At 34.4% G+C, this 22561-nt stretch overlaps 1 protein-coding gene across 5 annotated transcripts; it reads right to left on the bottom strand.

Annotated features, from left to right (window-relative positions):
• Positions 1-7358: 7358 nt before the first annotated feature.
• Positions 7359-21351, bottom strand: LOC105220275 (mediator of RNA polymerase II transcription subunit 26). Of its 5 annotated transcripts, XM_054235629.1 has the most exons (7): positions 21147-21345; positions 19407-19608; positions 18193-19348; positions 17752-18134; positions 17304-17694; positions 15029-15139; positions 7359-11812 (listed from the first exon to the last, which is right to left on the bottom strand). In XM_054235629.1, exons 2-7 carry the CDS (start codon positions 19470-19472, stop codon positions 7524-7526), a joined length of 6396 nt encoding a protein of 2131 aa, XP_054091604.1. In that variant the 5' UTR covers positions 19473-19608; positions 21147-21345; the 3' UTR covers positions 7359-7523. The 5 variants fall into 5 exon arrangements, with proteins under 5 accessions (XP_054091604.1, XP_011195015.2, XP_011195013.2 ...); XM_011196713.3 differs by having other exon boundaries at positions 7361-11812; positions 17304-18134; positions 21192-21351; XM_011196711.3 differs by having other exon boundaries at positions 7361-11812; positions 17304-18134.
• Between the last annotated feature and the right edge of the window lie 1210 nt (positions 21352-22561).

Below are 22561 nucleotides of genomic sequence, written 5' to 3' on the forward strand. Positions count from 1 at the left end.
AACTAATAATTCATCACGATGATAATTTAAGTCTAGTGTTAAAAAATTCAATAATTTTGCATCAAATTGAAGGTTTTATTTAGCACTGCAGAAAACAAACAAGCTTTCGAAGTTTCTATCATGACACTATCCCCATGTGACGCCTTTCACAATGCGAGATATAAATTATAAAAGTCATCTCTTTGAAAATAACGGATTCTTTTCACTAGACCTACTATTTTCGATTATAGACCTTAATGCTCATATTTGTCCTTAAAGCAAAGAGCTATATTGCTGATTCGCTTTGAGAAAATGCGAATAATTTATTATTCTATCAACATACAGTGGAACTTCCATAACACGAACTTCTATAACTCGAAGATCTACATAACTCGAACACTTGAATAGGCAATAGCGTTTAGAAGCCAAATTTCATACAAATTTCCTCCCCTAACTCGAATTTCTATAACTCGAAGTTCTCCATAACTCGAACTTTTGAAGTGGCAATAGAAGGCAATTTTCATACAAATTTTCTTCCATAAATCGAACTTTTTGGTCATGGCATTTAAAACTTTTATATCGAGGTAGAATTTAAGAGGAGTGCGAATAATTTATTATTCTATCAACATACAGTGGAACTTCCATAACACGAACTTCTATAACTCGAAGATCTACATAACTCGAACACTTGAATAGGCAATAGCGTTCAGAAGCCAAATTTCATACAAATTTCCTCCCCTAACTCGAATTTCTATAACTCGAAGTTCTCCATAACTCGAACTTTTGAAGTGGCAATAGAAGGCAATTTTCATACAAATTTTCTTCCATAAATCGAACTTTTTGGTCATGGCATTTAAAACTTTTATATCGAGGTAGAATTTAAGAGGAGTCCCTCTATATCTTATGGAGGCGAACAAAAAATATGATATTACACTTATGAATTGTATAAATCATGTAACAAAGGCATGAGATACAAACGTCAAGAACCAAACAACTGCAAAATGCAACAAACAAAAAAAAAAATTATATTTTTTAATGAAAATTTTATAACTCGAATGATTGATGATTCGAGTTAGAGAAGTTCCACTGTATATCTTATCATAATAATTTATTTAGTTTTGAATATTAATTAAATGAATCATCATATGAACTGAGTTGTTTACTTATTTTGTGATGTTATTTGTCTTTGTTTTTCATTTGTTACTTTACTAATTTACTAAATAAAGTTGTTAATGAAAGAATCGGCATCGGCATCGGCATCGGCCGATTCTTTGCCAACTGGCCGATTAATCGGCATCGGCCAAAAATTTGGTATCGGTTAGACACTACTTCAATCAGATTCTGTGACACCATTGAAGTGCTGAACACAAAGACGACGACACGACGTAGTGAGGGCTGACTACAAATGTCGCTTTAAAGCCAGCGCCTTGAACATTTTGAAGATGGCAGCGACATGTCAAACAGCAATTTCATTGTTGCCTTACTAAAATCTTTCACTTCTATAAAATTTACATATTTAGTTTGAAGTGAAATTATTCGTGAAAAAATGTAAAAATAGTCGATTTATTTGTTTTAAATAATCGATTGTTATTATAAATGATATTTAAAAGCTATTTTACGCTTCTGCTGGCAAAATAACGTCATAGTTGTAAAAACTTTGAATAATTTTACATTTCACATATTAGTGGCAGCTCTGTAGCAGCCATTGTTGGGTAAAATTAGAAACATTCTAATACTATGTTTACATATAACGTGATTATCTCCATTTAAGAGCTTAACTCGATAATCTGTAATTATGAAGCGAGATTTCCCATACAAAATTCCTCTCTGGATAATCCGAGATTATAAAATTATCTCGTTGTATGTATATACATTCCTAGATTTGTCGATAATTTTACGAAGAAGAGGAGAAATGTCAAATGAAAATATAAACAAAAATGGCTGACAGCGAGAGAAATATGTGTAATACAACAACAAATGCAACACATTCGACAATTGATAATCTCATTTGGCTATATGTAAACGGTTAGATTATTGAACGAGCTTGGAACGAGATTATTTTCATATGGAAACCTACTATAATTTGGCGACAGCGAAGACGTCAAACCTTTTGTCGCGAAGTCGTGCTGTTGTCTACAAAGCTGTGCCCATTGACCACGTGACGGCAATCCAACTATTAACACAAAGAACTAAAAACTGTTCTATATGTGCCTTTGCAGCTTACCAGACTAACCTAATATGCTAGACAGACGGCAGAGTTAATTCGGATTAACTGCGCTTTTAATCAGTTCCAAATATGTAGGTGACAGACGGCAGCAAAGCGAGTTATAAACTCCCATAAACAACTGATTGGCAATAATATTTTCATTTTGGTAAAATGAAATTGGATAGAAAGCAAATATTGCGGTTGTTAGCCGCACAATTAGTACAAAATCACTAATTACTAAAGAAATATACATAAATTCGTTATTATTATAATTTCCATTTTTGAAAAAAAAAATAACTATTTCATTGCATGCGGATGTTTTTGTTTACATTTAATTGAAAAACATCTGTCAGTATTGCATATTTTCATTCACAATAGATTAAAAGCGGCCATGTTTAACAATGTTGCCAACGAAAATGCCACGAACTCCCACTAACTCTCTAAAATTTTGAGGATTAAATGGAAGTTAGCAAACGGAGTTAACTGAGATAACTCTCGAATCAACCCCGATTAAAGCAGTTATTCCGAATTAACGCCGCCGTCTGTCAGGGGTCCTTTGCATGTAAAAACATTTTTTCTTTGTCCTAAAGTTTATTTTATGATTTTCTGATTAATTATGAACAAAAACGACAAGAAAGTACATTCTTTTCGTATAAAGTTTGCTTTTGTAAAAGTTATAGTAATAATACTATATTTGGGGTTGATTAAGAGATAGTACCAATGAACATAAAAGAAAAAGTAAAAGTGTGCATTTTAAAATTATTTTTTACTTTTTTGTAAGTTATTTTGATAGTACAACTTAATTTAAATGTTTCCTTAAGTGATTTCATTTTCAATTTAAAATTAAAAACACATTTAAAAAAAATATCGTTAAAACGGTGTTTTAGCGGAATATTTATTAGTGACCTTAGTATTTAATGTATGCAATGTAAAGGATTGTTTGCTCTTGAGACCGCAAATGATCCTAAACGAATAATAGCTAAAACTAACAATAGACAAGAAATTTCCATCTCTTCCAATCGCTCACTCAGTATATTTTGAAGAAAATTATGAAAGTGTTAAAATTTTGCTGGAATCTGTAAAGTATTGCGAGTATAACTTGCAGCTAATTGGAGATTTCAAAATGGTGGGATTTTTTATGGGACTTCAAAGCGGATATACAAAGTATCCTTGTTATTTGTGCTTATGGGATAGTAGAGTGGATGCTAAGCATTATACTCAACGGTCTTGGCCAGAAAGAACAGAACTTTGTATCGGAAAAGAAAACGTATTTGAGCCAATTGTTAAAGCAGAAAAAGTGTTCATGCCGCCTCTGCACATTATTAGGGTTGATAAAACAATTTGTTAAAAAACTGGATCATTCCTCAGAAGCTTTTGAATACTTAAACAAGTTTTTCCCGAAGTTATCCGAAGCAAAGGTTAAAGACGGGGTTTTTGTTGGTCCGCAAATCAGACAGATTTTCGCCGATCAGAAATTTCCAAGGTTGCTGGTTCGTATTCAAAAAGCCAGTTGGAACAATTTCAAAGCAGTCGTTTCTGGATTCTTAGGAAATAACAAAGCCGAAAACTACGAAAACCTAGTTGAAAATATGCTAAATAATTTTGAGGCCATGGGCTGCAGAATGTCATGCTGCATGCTCATTTAGATAAATTCAAAAACAACATGGGAGCGTATTCAGAACAGCAAGGAGAACGTTTTCACCAGGACATTATGAGCTTCGAACAACGTTATCAAGGTCAATACAATGAAAACATGATGGGAGGCTATATTTGGGGTTTATTAAGAGATAGTACCTATGAACATAAAAAAAGTAAAAGTGTACACTTTTAAGTAAATTTTTACTTTTTTTAAGTTATTTTGATTGTAAAACTTAATTAATATGTTTCTTTAAGTGATTTAATTTTCAATTAAAAATTATAACCACATATTTTAAAAAATAGCGTTAAAACGGTGTCCTGAATAAAAAAAACATTATTTTTTCATTAAAACGGTGTCCTAAATAAAAAAGCATTTATTTTTTTTCGTCTAATTAAGACCTAAACAATGGAAATTTACTGTTTTAAAGTTATGGTCAAATTTTGTGTTGACCCGTGTAATCAGACGACGGTGTAACTGTTTCGGTATCCGATAACATAGAAGAACTTGAGCAAAAAATTAAAAAAATTCTTTTGACGCTACAATTATGAAGTGTTTTAAATTTTGTATTCATAACTTTTATAATCTATACTAATATTATAAAGCTGAAGAGTTTGTTTATTTGTTTGTTTGAACGCGCTAATCTCCGAAACTACTGGTTCGAATTGAATAATTATTTTGTGTTGGATAGTCCATTGATGGAGGAAGGCTATAGGCTATATAGCATCACGCTGCATCCGCGACCAATAGGAGCGAAGAAACAGTGGTAAATGTATAAAAAACGGGAGAAATTATTTATCTTTGAAGGCTTCCGTTCCTTGCGCTGCGAAAGCGGTTCAAGATACAAAAAAGTTATGTATGAAAGAATTATTTCTCTTTTAATGATCTAAAAAAAGTCCGTGAGTACCGTTTATGTGATAACTAATATACTATATATGATGATTTTCGTTATTCTATTGGACTTTATGCCGAATATATGGATAAAATTGTGTGTTATCTTAATAAAACTATAGCAATAAATTGCAAGAGCATAAAATGTTCTGTTGCACCCAAACTTAGGCGTTCCTTATATGTTTTAGTATTGAAATATCCGTGGAAGTACGGGGAAAAAGTAAACAAATATTGAAAATTTGCTAGAAAGATAATAATAAAAGAATTATACTTATGTTGACAATAACGGCGGAACAGATAATATTGATTTTGGCAACAATACAATTTCAAAAAGGCATTGCGTTGGCTCTCGCATCTACTGGAATTTCTGCAACGTTACTAGAAGTTGGAAGAACGGCACATTCGGCACTGAAGCTTCCGTTAAACATGCAAATCAATGAAACACCTGTTTGCAAGGCAATCAGCTGTGGCAAAAGTGATGAATTGTAAACTGATAGTATGAGATAAGTGCAATTCTCTAGACAGAACAATGAAAGATCTGTGGATCAATAATCGTCGCTTTGGTTGCGCAATGATACCGTTAGCTGGCGATTTTCGACAAATACTTCCTGTTATTCCAAAATCAACACCGGCGGCTGAATTGAATGTCTCAAGTCATAGTATTTGTGGCGGTACGTGAAAACCATATGATTGACCATGAATATGCGAGTGTTCCTGCAACAGGATAAAACCACAGAAGAACTGTTAAAAATTGTAAATGAACAAATTCCGGTTGATTTTTTCAATGGTTTGATATCAATTCCACCTGCCATTTATCAATTCACTTCAACGAAAGACGATCTGAATACATTGGCCAAAATTATAAGTACCTACGATTGGTTGAGTGCACGCGCAATTTTAGCTGTCAAAAATACCGATGTTGATGATTTAATCTATACGATTCAAGTCAAATTCAGGGAGATTTGTGTGTTGAATTTCTAAATTTTGGATTTGCTTGACATGCCGCCGCATCATTTAAAGTTGGATCTGTCATTATTATGTAATTATGTCGAAACTGTGTAATTGAACCCTGATTGTGACGCAGCTATCGAATAATGTGATAGTTGCAAGAGTTTTGAAAGGGACTTACAAGGGGCAGAATGCTTGATTCCACCAATTCCTCTGAGTTCCAACGATTTGTCATTTCAGTTCAAACGTATTAGTTTCCAGTGAAACTTGCATTTGCGATGTCAATCAACAGGTCACAATGACAGTCGCTGGAAATGTGTGGTAAATCTGGAAATGCCATGATTTTCATACGGTCAGCTACATGTGGAGTGTTCACGAGTTGAAAAACCATCTTTTCTGTAGATTTACGCTCCGGAACAGAAAACAAAAAATGTTGTTTATCGAAAAATCGAAAATAAATGCTTTTCAATACAATCTAAATTCAACTTCCTTTTCAAAACAAATAATTTCACGCAGGGCAACGCCTGTGTGGGTCAGCTAGTCTATACATATAAAAGCTTCATGTCACGTTGTTTGTCCGGGATTGGCGAATAAACTACTGAACCGATTTTAATTACATTTTGCACACATCTGCAGTTTGGTCCAACTTAAAAATAGGATAGTTTATTTTTCAAATTTTAGTCGCAATGTCCATCCATCTGTCCATTCGTCTATTTACATATTTTGTTCAAAGTGAAATTTGTGCATAAAATGTATAAATGCTGGCTAAATAATGTCATACTTGTTAGAACTTTGAATAATTTTACATTTCACATATTAGTGGCAGCTCTACAGCGGCCATTGTCGTTGACAAAATTAGAAACATTTCTAATTTGGCGACAACGAAGACTTTTGTCGCGAGGTCGTCCTGTTGTCTAAAAAGCTGTGCCCATAAGAACGCGTGTATTTTAATATTTGACAGAAGTCGTTCATCGCTTGACGTTGTCTATGTGTTCAGCACATGAAAATCAGAATTGGTTTGCCATTCTGATAATCAGCAAATCTGTCTTGGATTTCACAACACTCCTAACTAGAACCAAAGCGAGGAAGAGGCCCTAATTTTAAATTATTGGACGCGTACAGAGCTTAATGACTAGAAAACTTGGCCAAATTCCAAAAATTTCGGTGAATGTTCTTACGAAAGATTTCTAGGAAGAGAGAAATATTCAGATTTCTCATAAAACTGCGCTCCAAATCAAGATTTGCTATAAAAATTAACAGTCGGAATGATGTTGAGCATTTGTAATGAAAATAATGCCTTGTGAAATACTCTAGTGGGCCACTTGCTGTAATACATCTACTTGGTCTCTTCACAGTAAATGTATGACATCATCCCAGTAGTTTACAGGTTCAGAAATTCCTTTATAGGAAACAAAAAACGTTGATAAACATTTAGTGCATACTAGTGCTATTTGGCGTTTCCTTACGCCTTAACGCGAATTTCTTGGCATCAGAAGTAAAATATCATAGAAATTACCATCCATAACTCGAATTCTCTCTAACTTTAAGATTTTTTTGGGAATTATCGTGATTCGAGTTAGGGAAGTTCAACTGTAGCATATAATTTCGAGGAGCAAAAATCCGAAATAAAAGTTAAAAATGCAGATATATTATTTTTTGCATACAAGTGCAAATCTAATTATTTTCATATTCATTACAAATATTTTTTTTTATAATTCAAGTTATTTTATTATAATTTATATTACCATAGTTCATTATATTATCATATCTATTATATATATTATTATATTTAACAAACGCAGACCGTAAAACATAGTGCAGTTTATATAAACTGCTTTAAATGGGAGTGAACTTCATTTGAACTCAATCAAGGACTACGTACGGTAGTACAGTAAGCAATTCATCATTGTAGGAACGCAATTGTAGCACTTGATGCCACTCTCTGAATTGCTGAATGCGCGCGCAATTGTTGCCATCTTCATCATTTACATCTTCGTCGACAGCACGCAGACCAGTGCGATTTTCTTTGTGTGGCACCATAACTTGTGTGCAACGAGTCTCTGCGGATGGTTCTATTATAGGTTTTTCGTCGTTTGCGCCGCTATTGTTGAACCTTTGAACTGAATTATCAGCTTTCTGTACAATATTAGCAGTACAACCAACATTGATGCCAGCTTTATTATCATTATCATTGTCAGCGTATTGCAGATGTGCAGCAGCGTCTGTATTCACATTGCCGGCGTCATCAATGTTCATGTAATTACCGCATTGTTTATTACTATTAACATGAGTTTTTAAACTAGGGTCATTAATATAGTATCTAATTAAATTAATGGTATTAATGTTTTTATTATAAATGTTATTATAATCATCACAATTTTTATTTGGGAGCATTATTTGCTCCTGTTCCTTTGCTGCATAAACTGCAGCAGTATCAGCGTCCCCAATATCGCTAAGCATTTGACCGCTACGCACATCCAAGAGTATACCATTGTTCATGGTTGCATGATTGGTTTGAGCCTCCAACTTATCTTTTGTGTAATAAATATTGTTAAAAGAGTACAATAGTCCATTGTTTTCAAAAGGCAATTTTTCGTTGACATTATCTGCTAGATTATTATCGGTAGCAACAGCAAGCGTAGGAATACTATTCGTATTTGAGTTAACCGTATTTACAGTATGCACCTCAAATTCCTTGTTGTCCTCAACAACGTCTGTTTTAACGACATGCATATCTGGGCCAATATCACATCCTACAACACCAATTTGAGTTTTGAGATCCGCGCAATCAACTCTGGCATTATTATCGGTACCGCATGCAGTTATCACACCATTTTCTATTGACACATTACAGCAACTTGAATATGTCGAACAGGGTGATGCGGACAAAGCACGTTTACACTGTTGTGTCGCCTCAAACATTTCTGTTGCGTAACATTCCTTTTTAAGCTCACCCAATTTATTAACAATTTCAGCACCAAACTTTTCTGTGGAATTGACACTTGCTTCTGTTAAGTCGTTACAGTGATCGTAGTCACTGTCATCGGCACAGCTTGAGCTACAGCTGCTGAAATTTAGTATGCTTTGCTTAACCCCTGCGGCATCAGTCACAAAGACCTCATGTTGGAAAAAGAGGTCACGATGTAGTTTGATATCGCCCGATAATGCGCCATATTTAGTTGCACACTTCCTAAGCTTGCGTCTTCTGTGTTGTTGTTTACGATTTCCTACACTCTGTACACGATTAGTTATTGGCGCTGACCCGCAATTTTCTGGATCACTAAGCTCCAAACTGTTTTTTGGCGAACTTTTAACACTAACGAATTTTGACTGCGTGCCTACCAACTCAACTTCGTTTGGTAATTGTGGCTGCATTTCTTCAGTTGTCGTTAGTTTGACTGTGTCTAAAAGTTGTTTTGTTGTTTCGGCATTATTTTTAGTCTCGCAAACCTCTAGCTTCTTTACAATTAGTGCGTTTATGTCTACATCGCCGAGCGTGTTAGTAGATTGTACCGTAGTTGTCTTGGCTACAATGGGCGATATATTTACAGCAGCTACTTGCGCGCCGTACATTTGACTGCTTGCGTTGTTTGGCGACATGGCGGAGAGTGAATTTGAGGGTGAATTGGTTTTGCTAGGCGTTTTCTTGATAGTTAGCACTATGTGGTTGTTTCCCGTTGAAGACGCCGATATATCTCTTGTAACGACTTCGTGAAAATCACCACTATACTCATCAACGTCCTCATATTCATCGAATTCTACATCACCATCAATTTCTGCATCGCCATAATAATCATAATCCATTTCTTGTTCTTCATTGTAGTTGTTTTCACGCGAATTCGCGCAAAGCTCATCATCACCACTTGCCACGTTACATTGATTATATGTCGAATTATGGCTGCCTGGACTAGTTAAGGGCGTATTTTCCACCAATTCGACTCCGTCCATAGGAGCACTTTCATTGTACTCGTCAATGTGCACAACTTCATTGCCAACATTATTATCCGTCAGTTGCGCCTCGTTATCTTCATCACTGCTATTATTACTGCTATTACCGGTAAATTGCATTTGTGTTGTCACCTTACCATTTATTGCAATTTTTAAACGTTTGATGCGTGATTGTTTATTATCTTGCACAGCACTGGCATCTTGTAAATTTTCGCCTACAGAACGACGTATGCCTTTTCGGCGTTTACGCTTCCTTTCGCCGTTTGCATCCACAATTGTTTTATGCTGAAACTGATGCTTCAATTTCAAATTAATCGACTGTTGAGTTTGTTTCAAACTGGAGTTACTGCAGCTGCTGCTACGGCGACTATATGCATTGTCAACGTTGTTTTCATTGCTTTCTTCAGCAACTACAGGCAGCAGTATGTTAGCAAGGAATGCGTTGCTTGCTGTGTCAACTGTGGCCCTGCACTCTTCACTATAACCCTCGACTACTTGAGGCATATTGTTTGCTTCCATGTTATCGCATATGACAACTGTATTCGTTTGTGGCAATGGCGTGTTTCCCGATATATTTGTGCTATAATCTAAATGATCAGCAATAGCAAGTAGATTTTGTCCGTTGCGTTCACTCTCGTTTAATACATTTGCTTGTGTCATAAATAAATCAGCGCCGTGACCGTCTACATCAATTGTGATGTCTTTAAGCATGACATTGTTATTGTTGTTATTGTTATTTTTATTAACAATTGCATCAACTGTTACGTCGTAAGGTTTTGTCAAACCATGCACTGAATCATTTAACTGTTTACAAATATCTTTTAAACCTTTGGAAACGCTTACCACGTCGTCAGCTGTTACATTTTCGTTTGCCATTTGTTTAATGTTTTGCGTCATGACACTGATACTAATTCCGGTTTCATCAGTCTTGTACTCTTCAGTTCGCCTATATTCCACTGCACTACCGCCACTGTGGTACCCCGCACACTCGTCTAATGAAGTAACTTTTGCTTTATGGCATGTTTTGTGATTGTGCGTTTTTAATTTAAATCGATCTCTTAACATCGTACGCGCTACACCGAGAAATGGTATAGTACACATTTGCGTCGTCGCAGTTGTCTCTTTTGGCATAGCATTAAATTCAAACAAATTTGTATGACTTAAATCTTTAGGTATGCGTTCCGTTGCAAGAGAACCGTACTTTGGTACAACATTGCTACCGTCCGTTATTACATAACCATGTTCGACATCGGTGGTAATGTCATTTAGTGTCATGTTCTGGGCAATTGTGTAATTGGAATCGTCCCAATTACCATTGACGTGCGGTATGTAGCAATTATGTAAGGCATCAATGTGAAATTTTGTAATTTTTTGCGTTTGTAAGTCAAAGCGTTCTTTTGCCACACAATGTGGATCCTCTTCAACTTCATACGTGGGTAGTATAGGCATGGGAAACTCCTCAACCAACTGTGTTACAGTGTGCTCAACTGGTACATTATAATCGTTTGTTTGCGACTGTTGCAACGCACCGACAGTTGTTTCGTCATTTTCCGGTTCCTCTTTCACTTCTGTAATTCTCTCCTGTTCTTTTTTCAAACTTGCTGCAGCGGCCTCTGCTATTATTTTAGGCAGTGGATCCTCATCTTCATCGAAATCAAGATCAAATATTGATTTCTTTGGTTTAGGTTTCGGTACAGCTGGCGGCAATGGCGAATTCGTTGGCAACAACTTCAATATGTTTTTCTCTGTATCTAACGTCTTATCGCCATTAGTTTCATGCTTCGATATAAATGTATCTAACTGTTCGATGCGCTCATGGCCATTTGGAGCCTGCTCATTTTCCTTACCAGCAACTTGTTTTAACTCATTTTCAGCGGAGATATCAGTTGGAGATATTTCAATCACTTTACACGTGCATGGTACTAACTCTGCGGCGCATTTCAATTGAATGGCATTCGGTAGTGGTACAGGCGGCAATTTCGTTAAGAGCTCGACCAATTGTTTCTCAATAGCAGCAATTTGGTTTGAGGTATCACTAGATTTGTTGCACTCAGCCGGCGAATTCGCATTTATTTTTACTTCAGGCGCTTGCTGGATATTGCTATTACTGTCAATAGAAAGTGAACGCTTTAGGAGCTTCGGAATTGCCGAGCTATCACGAGAGGGTTCTGAAGTGCCTGTATCGCTAGTAGTCTCACATTCGCCTTAAATAAATAAAAAATAATAAATTTGTATACTATTATAAAGAGGAAAGATTTGTATGTATATTTGTAATGAATAAACACAAAAACTACTTTGACGATTTCAAAAATTATTTCACCATTGGGAAGACACATTCACCCTGAGTAACATAGGCTTTATTTATCGCTAGATACGATTTCGAATCCTTATTAAAAATTAACTAACGTAATCATTGTGTAAAAAAGTACCCTAAAACGTATTTCGTCGCGTGCGCTCCGGGAAATATTGATGATAGAACAAAATTATGTATGTCAGAAGTAATCCGCTAAATGAAATTTTAGGGAAATACGCTGATAATAATAAATTGTGTAAAACTATTTAGTTTAGCAATTCTTTGTTATAAATGACATCTCTTTGTATTTAATATATATTTTATGTTAATAAATAAAAATATTTTGTTGTATGAATTTATAAAAAGTCATATTTTTATCTTCTTACTTATTTATAATTAGCATCTTCATATATTTAAGGTATTATATATATGATTTATTCGAACTGCATTTTTAAGGGGCCATCCATAAATTACGTCACACCTTGAAGGGGGGGAGGGTATCATTCAGAAGTGACATTGTGTGACAAGGGGCAGGGGGGGTCAAAAGCTTTGTGACATCACATTTCAGAATTTAGGGCAATATCGTTTCCCGCTCTGTTGCGCTCCTGGGTGCTAGATGACTGGCTGCTCTGTACCACGCCGATCACGCAGCAGCATAATTAAGTATCTATTATTTCTTGACTAGTCATTCGTTGTTTCTGTACTTTAATATTATACTAAATGTTGATTTTATTAAAGATTATTCAATAAATATAAGAATAAATAGAATACCTTTTTTTATTTTATGATAAATCCATAAAATTCGAAAATTGGTGACGTCACGTCAGGGGGGGGGGGTTGAGTTCAAAATGTGACAAGGAGGGGGAGGGGTTAAAAAGTCCTTAAATTCGTGTGACGTAATTTATGGATGGGCCCCTAATACAAAAATATTTATCATTTTATATGACAATACTTTTTCCAAAATGTTCATTGATTTATTTAAGGGTACTAAATTCAATAAAAAAAATATCTACGTATCAAGAAAGTGTTTTGAAAAGAGAAATATATGAGAAATATGTTCTCTGTATGTACAAATGACAAATTGTTGTCATTAAAATATAACTATAAATATTCGTTCGGAATTTGCACGAAAAGGACTTTTCTTGGTTGTGTTCTAGGGCAATATTGTTACCCAGGAATGATAGTGTCTAGGAAATAAATCTAATAATTCAAAAAGTTAAGGAAGGACAATTTAATTGTAACAATCATTATCACCGTATCCTGCTCTGAAAGTATTCGATGCAGTACCCGCTGGTAGAAGCCGAGGAAGAGGGATACCTCCACTCCGATGGAAGGACCAGGTGGAGAGAGACCTGGCTTCGCTTGGTATAACCAATTGGCGCCAAACTGCCAGAAGGAGGGATACGTGGCGCGCTGTTTTGGACTCGGCTATAACCGCGTAAGCGGTGTCTACGCCAGTCAAGAAGAAGAAAAATCATTAACACCGGCCCAGCAGCTGGTCCACTAGCTAATATACCGAGGGTTCCGATGGTCCCAAGAGATCTGCCAATCCTATTTAAACGGTTTCAATTTCCAGTGAAAACAAAAATTAAAATAACAGGTAAGGAAAGGCAAAGTTCGGGTGCAACCGAACATTTCATACTGGCGCTATTTATTGAAGAAATTTTATTAAGATAATACACAAATTAACCGATAAATTCGGCATAAAGTTTAATAGAATAACGAAAATCGTCATATATAGATATGAGGGCTGAAGTATTTCCTGAACCGATTTATTTCATTTTCACCAGCAAGGTACACTATATCCAAGACTATACGCTCACTTAATTCTGCTAAGATATCTCACATATTAACCAATTCATACATATATGCGAAATAAAGCCATCCGTATTTTTGAAAAACCTATAATTAGGTATATGGCAACTAGGAGATGTTATGACCCGATTTTAATAATTTTTGGAGATACACTATTAGAAGAAAACAATTTCCTCTGAATTACATTAAATTATCTGAGAAATTTACCCATATTTTCGGTTAAATTTATCCTTAGGGGCTGAGTTCAACATGTTCGATATCTGGGGCCTTGACAAGTTATAGTGCGTTTTCGACAATTTTTTACAAGTGAAGTCAGAGATGATATGCACTATTTATGTAAAGTTTTATTCCGCTATCTTCATTGGTTCCTTATGTATGCATTATAAAGTGAAGGAATCAGATGAAATTCAAATTTGAATGAATTTCGTCCATTTTTTAACCGTGTTTTCAGGGAGTCAAGAAAACATTATATACCGAAATTCATTGAAATCTGTCGAGTAGTTTCTGAGATATGGATTTTGACCCATAAGTGGGTGATGCGACGCCCATTTTTCATTTTGTGAAAACATTTTAGTGATTCTGTCGTTTTTCGTTAGTGAGTTAACCCACTTTTAGTAATTTTCAACCTAATCATTGTATGGGAGGTGGGCGTGGTTATTATCCGATTTAATGGTGTGTGGTGGGTTACGTAAGAGAAACCAAATAACCGATTTGGGGGCGAGGCCACGCCCCCTTTCCCAAAAAAAATACATCCAAATATGCCCCTTCCTATTGAGATTCTTTATTCCCAGTTTTACTTTTATAATTTTATTTGAGGCTTGGTTATGACACTTTATATGATATGTCGGGCGGACGGACAGACATCCGGATTTCAACTCGGCTCGTCATCCTGACCATTTTGCTATATATAAGCCTATATCTAAGTTTTATGACTTACAAAAAACCGTTATGTGAACAAAACCATAATACTCTCTTAGCAACTTTTGTTGCGAGAGTATAAAAATAATAATTTTATGTTCGAATTTTCTTAATTTACCCTTTTTAATGACCCCTACACAAAAAAAAAAGTCTTTATGGAAGAGTATGTGCGTAAAAAATTATAAATAACTTTTGAAAATTTTTGTTTAATACCCGTAATACGGGCCGGGCCGGCTGCTATTTAATGTATATAAATAAAAAATTACGAATGTATATAAATAAAAAAATAATTCATTTATATAAATAAAAAATCTATTTTTTTATTATAAATGAAAAATTACTTATTTTTAAATTAAATTATGGCATAAAAAATACTTCGTATTATACAACTTACCAGCATGCGCATTAGTCAAGAAATTTTCTGGTGTAGAACGTGTGGCGATCGTAGACATAGTGGCATTAGTGGAACAGGCATCAAAAGTATGCGGTGATTGTAATGAAGGTTCTGTAATATTATCATATACATATATATGCAAGAAATCAAATAACTTTTCATAATTGTGTTGTATAAATGTGCGTCAATGAACGACATGATACAGTGGTACAAAATCACTCTTCATAAAAAAATATATCTTTATATATAAAAATATTTTTAGGTAAGTGGACGCGGCCACAGCGCAAATTAGACGTTTTGTACCAATAATATAAACCTAAAGGAAAAATAAATAAATTTTATAGAAAAGTAGTAGAGAAAAGCTAGAAGCAGTATATAGATGAACCTACAACCGATATTGACGGTCAATAATGAGATTTGCAGTTCCATAAAGTAAATCAATTACATTAGCAAGTATGTGACGAAATAGCACAACCAAACGAGTAGATACATCAGCAGAAAGGAAGTTATTGGCATTAGAAAATTGTCAACGTGTTTACTTTATAGATGAAAATGTTCTCCAAAGAGCGCTTCATGCGCCAAAAATAACACTAGCTGATTTTATTTACATTATATCTCAAACAAGACATTTTCGGCTAATTTGCAAGAACTTTCGTCTACTGTTTGGTTTTTATATTTATTATTGTTATATTATTATTATTATTATTATATTTGACATTGTGGGAAAAATACAAAAACAGTAGAACAAAAAAATATTTATAATCTGATTATAAATATTGGTGCTGAACATGGCGATTTTATGGACGCGCCGAGTGGAACTGGTAAAACTTTTATCAAATCGTTGATCCTTGTCAAGATACGGTCTCAACAGTAAATAGCATTGACAGTTGCATCGTTGGGCAGTGCCCAAAGCTAACGACACATTTGTTGGAGGAACGTCTTACACATTGAGCTAACAAGCAAATTCAGTTATACGAGGTCAAAATGTTTTTTTTCATTAATAGCACTCGTAAATTCCTATAGCTATTTAAAAACTTGATTTGTCATCGTTCGATTTGTTGGAATACGGTATTATATTTGATAACCGCTTCCTAAAATTCAATCAATACAATAAGTTTGATATTATTCCTCTTGGCTGCTCTTAACTTTTTTGTGCCACTTAAATTGCTGCATAAAAGGACTGGACAGCCACTCCTTCCTTGGATAATTTACTCCCTGACGCTCTGCAGAGTATCAGCTAAATTCTTCTACAATTGATAAATTCAGCTACTTCACCACTACGGTTTGTTTCCTTTTTGTGGCAGCGAAGGTTTACCTTATTTTTTAAAATAGTTTATACGGTGAACACTTTTGAATTAATATTTTTAACACAATTCCGACTTATACCTCTATTTCGTGCTGATCATTATTTTTAAGCTTTTCTATCAAATTTAATATTTTTCTCGTATTAATTTTTTCAATTTGCACATTTCTTTTGAATTTTTTCAAGTTATATTTTTAATTCTGTTTTCACCACGTTTTTATTTGATTTTTAACTCTTTCTACATATGTCTTCATGTTGTTCGTTAAACGGACTACTTACAAATCCCCGATTTTCGTTATTTAAGGTACTAAATGTAAAAATTTTGGTTGTTCGTTATAAGCGGTTTTCGTTAAAACGAATATTTGTTATTTCGGAAAACTACTGTACTACTTTTGAAGTTTTAGTGCCCTATTGAAGATGTTTAACAAAACCGCAAAATTACTTTTTACCTACTATTATATTCAGCTGGACATCAAAAATATGGGTCGTACGTAGACTTTTGTCCCCCACAGTATACAAATATGTTATTATTACAACTGCTTTAATATATAAAATTTATAAATGAAGTGGAAAAGATAGAAAGAAACCGTTCGCCACAACAATGAGACCTTTCAAAAAGTATGCGAAACAGTTCAGAAATCGAAAAGTCGAATAAAAATATGTGAGTTTGCATTCCATCCACAATTTTGCCAACGAAAATTTTGCAGGTTACGATTATAGTTAATTGAGATAATTCACGAATTAATCCCTCATTAAAGCAAGTAATCGAGATTAACGCCGCCGTCTGCCAGGTGTATAAGATAAAATTGCAAATCAGTGCAAATTTAAAGAAAAAACAAAAAATAAAAAAAATTATTGCGTTCATTCCACACACAATTGGCACAAAGTTTACGTTGTTATTTTTCGTTTAGTGTGTTATGTACATAATTTAATGTACGACACGGGCTTAAATAGTATATATTTTGTACGCACCTGAACAAGATGATGTTGGACGTGATGATTGTTGTTGCTGCTGATGCGACATTTGCCAACAAGTTGAAGACGGTGACGGCGACGAGGTCGGTATGCCCAATTTGCGATTTTGCATTTCCGCATAAAGTTCTTTTGTGGTTTTCACCTTTTTATTGCCCAGGCCCAGTGATGATATGAGCATTTGTGATGAGAGACTAGTCTCTTTTGCAATGATGGAGTCAACACCTTTAGAGCCTTTTTTGCGTCCACGCTTTCTGGGTACTTTCTTCTCGGGCGAAACTGGTGCATTTGAGGTTGCATCGCAATTGCTTGACGCTTGCAATTTGGGTGGAGGAACATTGGCAGCTGACGCTGCTTGCGTTAACACATTTATAGCTGGCGCAGCTCTATGCTGTAAATTCAAATTATCCTGCTTTTTTTGCGCATGCAAAATTTTATCATTACTAACCACATCGATGAGATCTGTATGTGAGGCTAGACTGTTGGAATTGCTGTCGTTTGAATTGTAACCCACATCGCGAAATGGCGTAAATTTCGACGTCGTAGGACCGGAGTGCAATGAAAAGTTGTTCATTGACGTATTTTTTGGCGAAGCCGTCCGACGATGGGGATTATATAAAACAGCGTCGCTGCTGGATGTTGTTGGTAGCAATGTGCTACTTGGTTTAAATTTACCAGCAAATGTTAAATCAGAAGTCGACAAGTTAAAAGACGTACGACTGCTATTACTAGCGGAAAAATTAACCTTATTTTGTTCATCAATTGGATGTGTAGTGGTTTCTGGAGGGAACATAGAGCTCATGGAGCTGTTATCCAGTAGAGAAAGAATTTCTAAAGAAGTAATGCATAAGTATTTTGTATTTATGAAGTGTAGAAAAGTCAGTTTTACCTGGATATGCTAAACGAGACTTTTCTTCATTTACAAAAGACGTATATTTTTCAACGCTTTCACCAGGCTGCCGGCGAGGCTGTTGGTTCGATGACGTTTCATCCAATAAAACAGTGGCAACTTTTGAATCGCCGACGGCATCAATTCCTCCCTGAATATCGAATTCATTTCTTTCTTTACGTCGTTTATCTTTTTTTACTTTTTTCTGTTTTAATGGCGAAATCGCTGTATTGAGTTTGCTATCTAAACTAACTGATTGTGCTCTTAATGGTCCAGTTATCGGTAGTTTATTGGATATTGGTTTATTAGTTGTTATGGGAATAACTAGATTTGAACCCGAATTCGAATCCTGAATGTCAATTATAATGGGAGCTATATTTGCCGGACGACTATTCAATGGAAGCATCAAACTCTTTTCAGAATTTGAATTCGATGATTGATCAATTATAAATGTTTCTGCATCTTGCGAGGCAACATGCTGTTGTACAGATTTATTTAGCTTATTGCGATACGTCGAATTATCACTTGTTATATCCACATTACTTCTGTCCGTAACGCCAAATCCACCGAGCACATTCTCAAAACTTGTTGGCTGCTTTTTAACATGGCTGGCTGCACCGCCTGATGCTCTTTCAGTTTGGTTTTCGATATTTGCAATTCTTTTATTGGTATTATAGGCGCTGGAGCTTGCTGTAGATAATGATGCCAGGGAACCAGAAATTGCATTCGTTACGCGCGGCAACTGTTCTGCAATGGCCGTAGGTGTAGAAGATACACCAACAATTTGACTACTATTAGAATGTGATTGGTGTTGTAATACATCGAAGTGCATTGAGGATGTTGCTGGAGAGACAGATTGCGAACGGAGTTTTTGTTGTTGGTATAAGCTAGTGTTGTGTCCAGATACAGACGGCAATGTTGCCGATGAGTTGGTAGGCGTAGGATCATTAACATGTTGCTGCTGCTGTTGTATTCCCACCATTTCACGCCATTTCTTAAGTAAAGACTTAGCACGGCGTGCTAAATGCTCATCTTTGGTACGACGCCTTAAGTGGTTGATAAATTTTGCCAATCTGGTGGTCTCCAATTGCTCTTTTGTAATCTTTGTACCCTCCAAGGTGGATATAACAGACGTGACTGCTTCCATGTTAACCACCTGCATCAAAATAAAATTTAATGCATTTATACAACGCATATATTTTAAGAATACTTACTTCATAATTTTGATCGATCGCTTGACATAAACGGAGAGTTAGATCATGTATGTGCTTGGTGTTCATTTATAATGAACGAAACTATAATAATTATATAATGAAAACAACTGGAACTAAATAAAACAACTATAACTGCTGAACATGGACGTTTATTAGGTTGCGCTTCTTTTTCCGATTCAATAAATTGTAATTATATCCAAAACTGGAAAAGGTATTTGAATAGAATTAACTTTACTAATGCAATTTTTAACTTATTTAGTAATGTAAACTATGTATTATTTCAGTACATTTATAAATTCAATAGAGAACTCTAGATATAAAGCAATCACCCAAAATTGTTTAGTTCTTAGAATAAATTTAAATATTTGATTGTTATACCCTTAATATGGGGAATAAATCCTCCAAAAGAATATGCATTGTAATATAATCTAAGATCTTTTTATATTCCGCAAATACATTTTTTTAATAGTCACCCTTACTTCTGTAGCCCATATTTACTTTTAGGATGCGATACAAATTATTTATTGTTTTTTGCTTAATGGAAAGAACAGATTCGTGTTTATATATTTTACTGAATCAATCAAAATGATAGGTAGTTGTTCCTGGGCAATCGGGTATGCAAATTGTGTTTAGGCAAAACCGGCTGCAGTGGAAACGGCCTAATCTAATCATTGTATACCAGCAATCTTACGTATAATTTGCAAATAATTTAATAATAATAAATAATAATTTAGATATATTTCTTTTCAGAAAATAGGCATTTTGTGAAAATAAAAACAAGAATGTGCAGTTTTTACAAAACATATTATTAAAATGAACTGTGAATTATTATCCTTACTTATAGATTCTCGTTTAGGAAGTAGTTGTATAAATGAATCTAGAAGAATGTTTTCAATCTAACGAAAACTAAGACACATCTACATATTAATATTTAGCAACTGTATTAACATCTACATAAATCTATTGAAAATTTAAAATATCGATATTTTATAAAGCGTAATAAACGTGAATAATATAACAGCAACACGGAATACAACACGACTGCCACACAAAACCCTGCTTTTATTAGTTTTATGAATTTGTAAGGTTTGTAACGTATAATGTTTTAACGTCTTCAAATAACAATTAAATTTATATTTAAGAACAATTGTGTTTTTATCGAAAATGAAATAGTAAAACACTTTTTTGGTAGAGGAAGTGATTTTGGAGTACTAATATGGCAACACAGTCTGGACTAAAACGTGTTGATATAAACAAAAATTAAACTTTTCTCAATTAAAAAACACATACAACTTAAACAAAGCAACCTAAAAATTTAATAGAATTTCAAACGAAGTAAACAGCCTATTGAGATCAATTATATTTGGAAAAGTACATATGTTTAGGCAACACTGACTTTTATGTCATTTGTACAAAGTAACATTTGCTATCAAACTATGTACACGTATATATAATTTTATTATTTCATACATTAGAGTTGCCTTCGTTTCACCACTCTATTCCAGGCACGGCGTTTTTAAGCTAATATTTTGCATTATTTGGTATCTTTATAGCACTAAAACCGATTAAATTAGAAGGGCTTATATTGTACACTAAGCATAAATTCACCAGTTTGTTGCATTAACCCAATTGTTTGGTGTTAAAACCGCCCGCATATCGTCAACATTAGTTATAGATTGTCATTGACACCGATACCACTCGCTTTGGTATCCAAATCTTTTCCACATTTTATCAACTCACTTTGCCAAAATTAAACAATAAAATTTAAACAATTCCGTAACGTACGTTATAAGTTGATGTTTATAAATTGCTTCAAGTTTCACGTGCGATAAGACGTTTACTTTTTACAGCAAATTTAGAAAAATAATATTACAGCACGTCGCCCGCATGTTACATTCATGCAAAACAACTTATCGCGTAATGGCGGAAAGAAAGCGACAGCGAGAACACGGCGAATTAACTCGCCGTATTCGTTAGAGTTGAATATTAAAGCATTAACAGTGTTGTCATTTCTAATTTGTTTCGATGACGATCACATTTTACTATTGTAAAAAACTTTAACTTTATTTAGAAAATTAAAACACACTCTCGGAACATATAGTTTATATATACATTTGTATTAGAGATATATTTAATATAACTAATTTTCTAATTTAAATTTCTCTAATTTTGCAACTGTCTTCTTTGACATAGGATAATTGCTTCTTTCGTCAGTTCTTCCGTTACCTATTGGTTACGGAAAACTAATTGAGTCCATTGTTTAGATGGCCTCGAAATATAGGTAAATTCAATAGGCACTTTAATATAAGTATATATATAGTTGCAATTAAAATTAAGTGAACATGAAGACCAGGGTATGATAAGTAACATTGGACAAAGTCGCCACAATGTCGGTGACTATTTGATTTACTGTTACTTTAAATTCAAACTAGCTAAGGCATATTGAAGTTTGTCACTTAGATTCAGGAGGCATTTTTATTTTTTTTTTACTTATTCGAAATATTGAATGAAATAGCATCTACTGAAAATATACAATTTTTTTCCTCGTAAGTAAAAAAATTGTAGCTGTCATCGATTGGTTAACTGCTGTAGACAAGCCAATCAAACAAACTTTCCAAATTTTCATATGAACTGGCACTGAAATCGAATTGTCTATACTTGGTCGCACTGAACTCTTTGACAGTTCGCTAACAAAGTTGAAAAAGATTTTAAAGATTAAAGATGTTATGTTAAAAATGAAAATGGAAAACAATGAGTATTTTAATTTGGTAAGAAAGATTTTTTTAAACATATCGCTCATTTACATGAATAGTGTCATAACTCAAAATACACGATTTTTGAGTATGCATCGTCCGTATTGAAGAAAAATTTCATTCTGCTGCTTAGAAAAATAAACCATGAAATAAGAAGGTGTCGTTATTAAACTTGTTATATTGCATTATTTTTTAACCACAACAACGACATATCTCAGTTGTGCCAGACTTCTGCATGGTGCTTTCATACATATTTTTAGTTACAACACATATTGTCGCAGGGTGAATTTGGTTTTATTTTCAGAAAGAACAACATATTTTGTGTTAGAACGATATTTGTGAAAGGGGACTTAAATTTCGGCGGAAAGGAAAAGTGCACTGTCTTTGCCTACGATTCCTAGA

The sequence above is a fragment of the Zeugodacus cucurbitae genome, chromosome X (genome assembly GCF_028554725.1).
Source record: "Zeugodacus cucurbitae isolate PBARC_wt_2022May chromosome X, idZeuCucr1.2, whole genome shotgun sequence".
NCBI classification, from domain to species: domain Eukaryota; kingdom Metazoa; phylum Arthropoda; class Insecta; order Diptera; family Tephritidae; genus Zeugodacus; species Zeugodacus cucurbitae.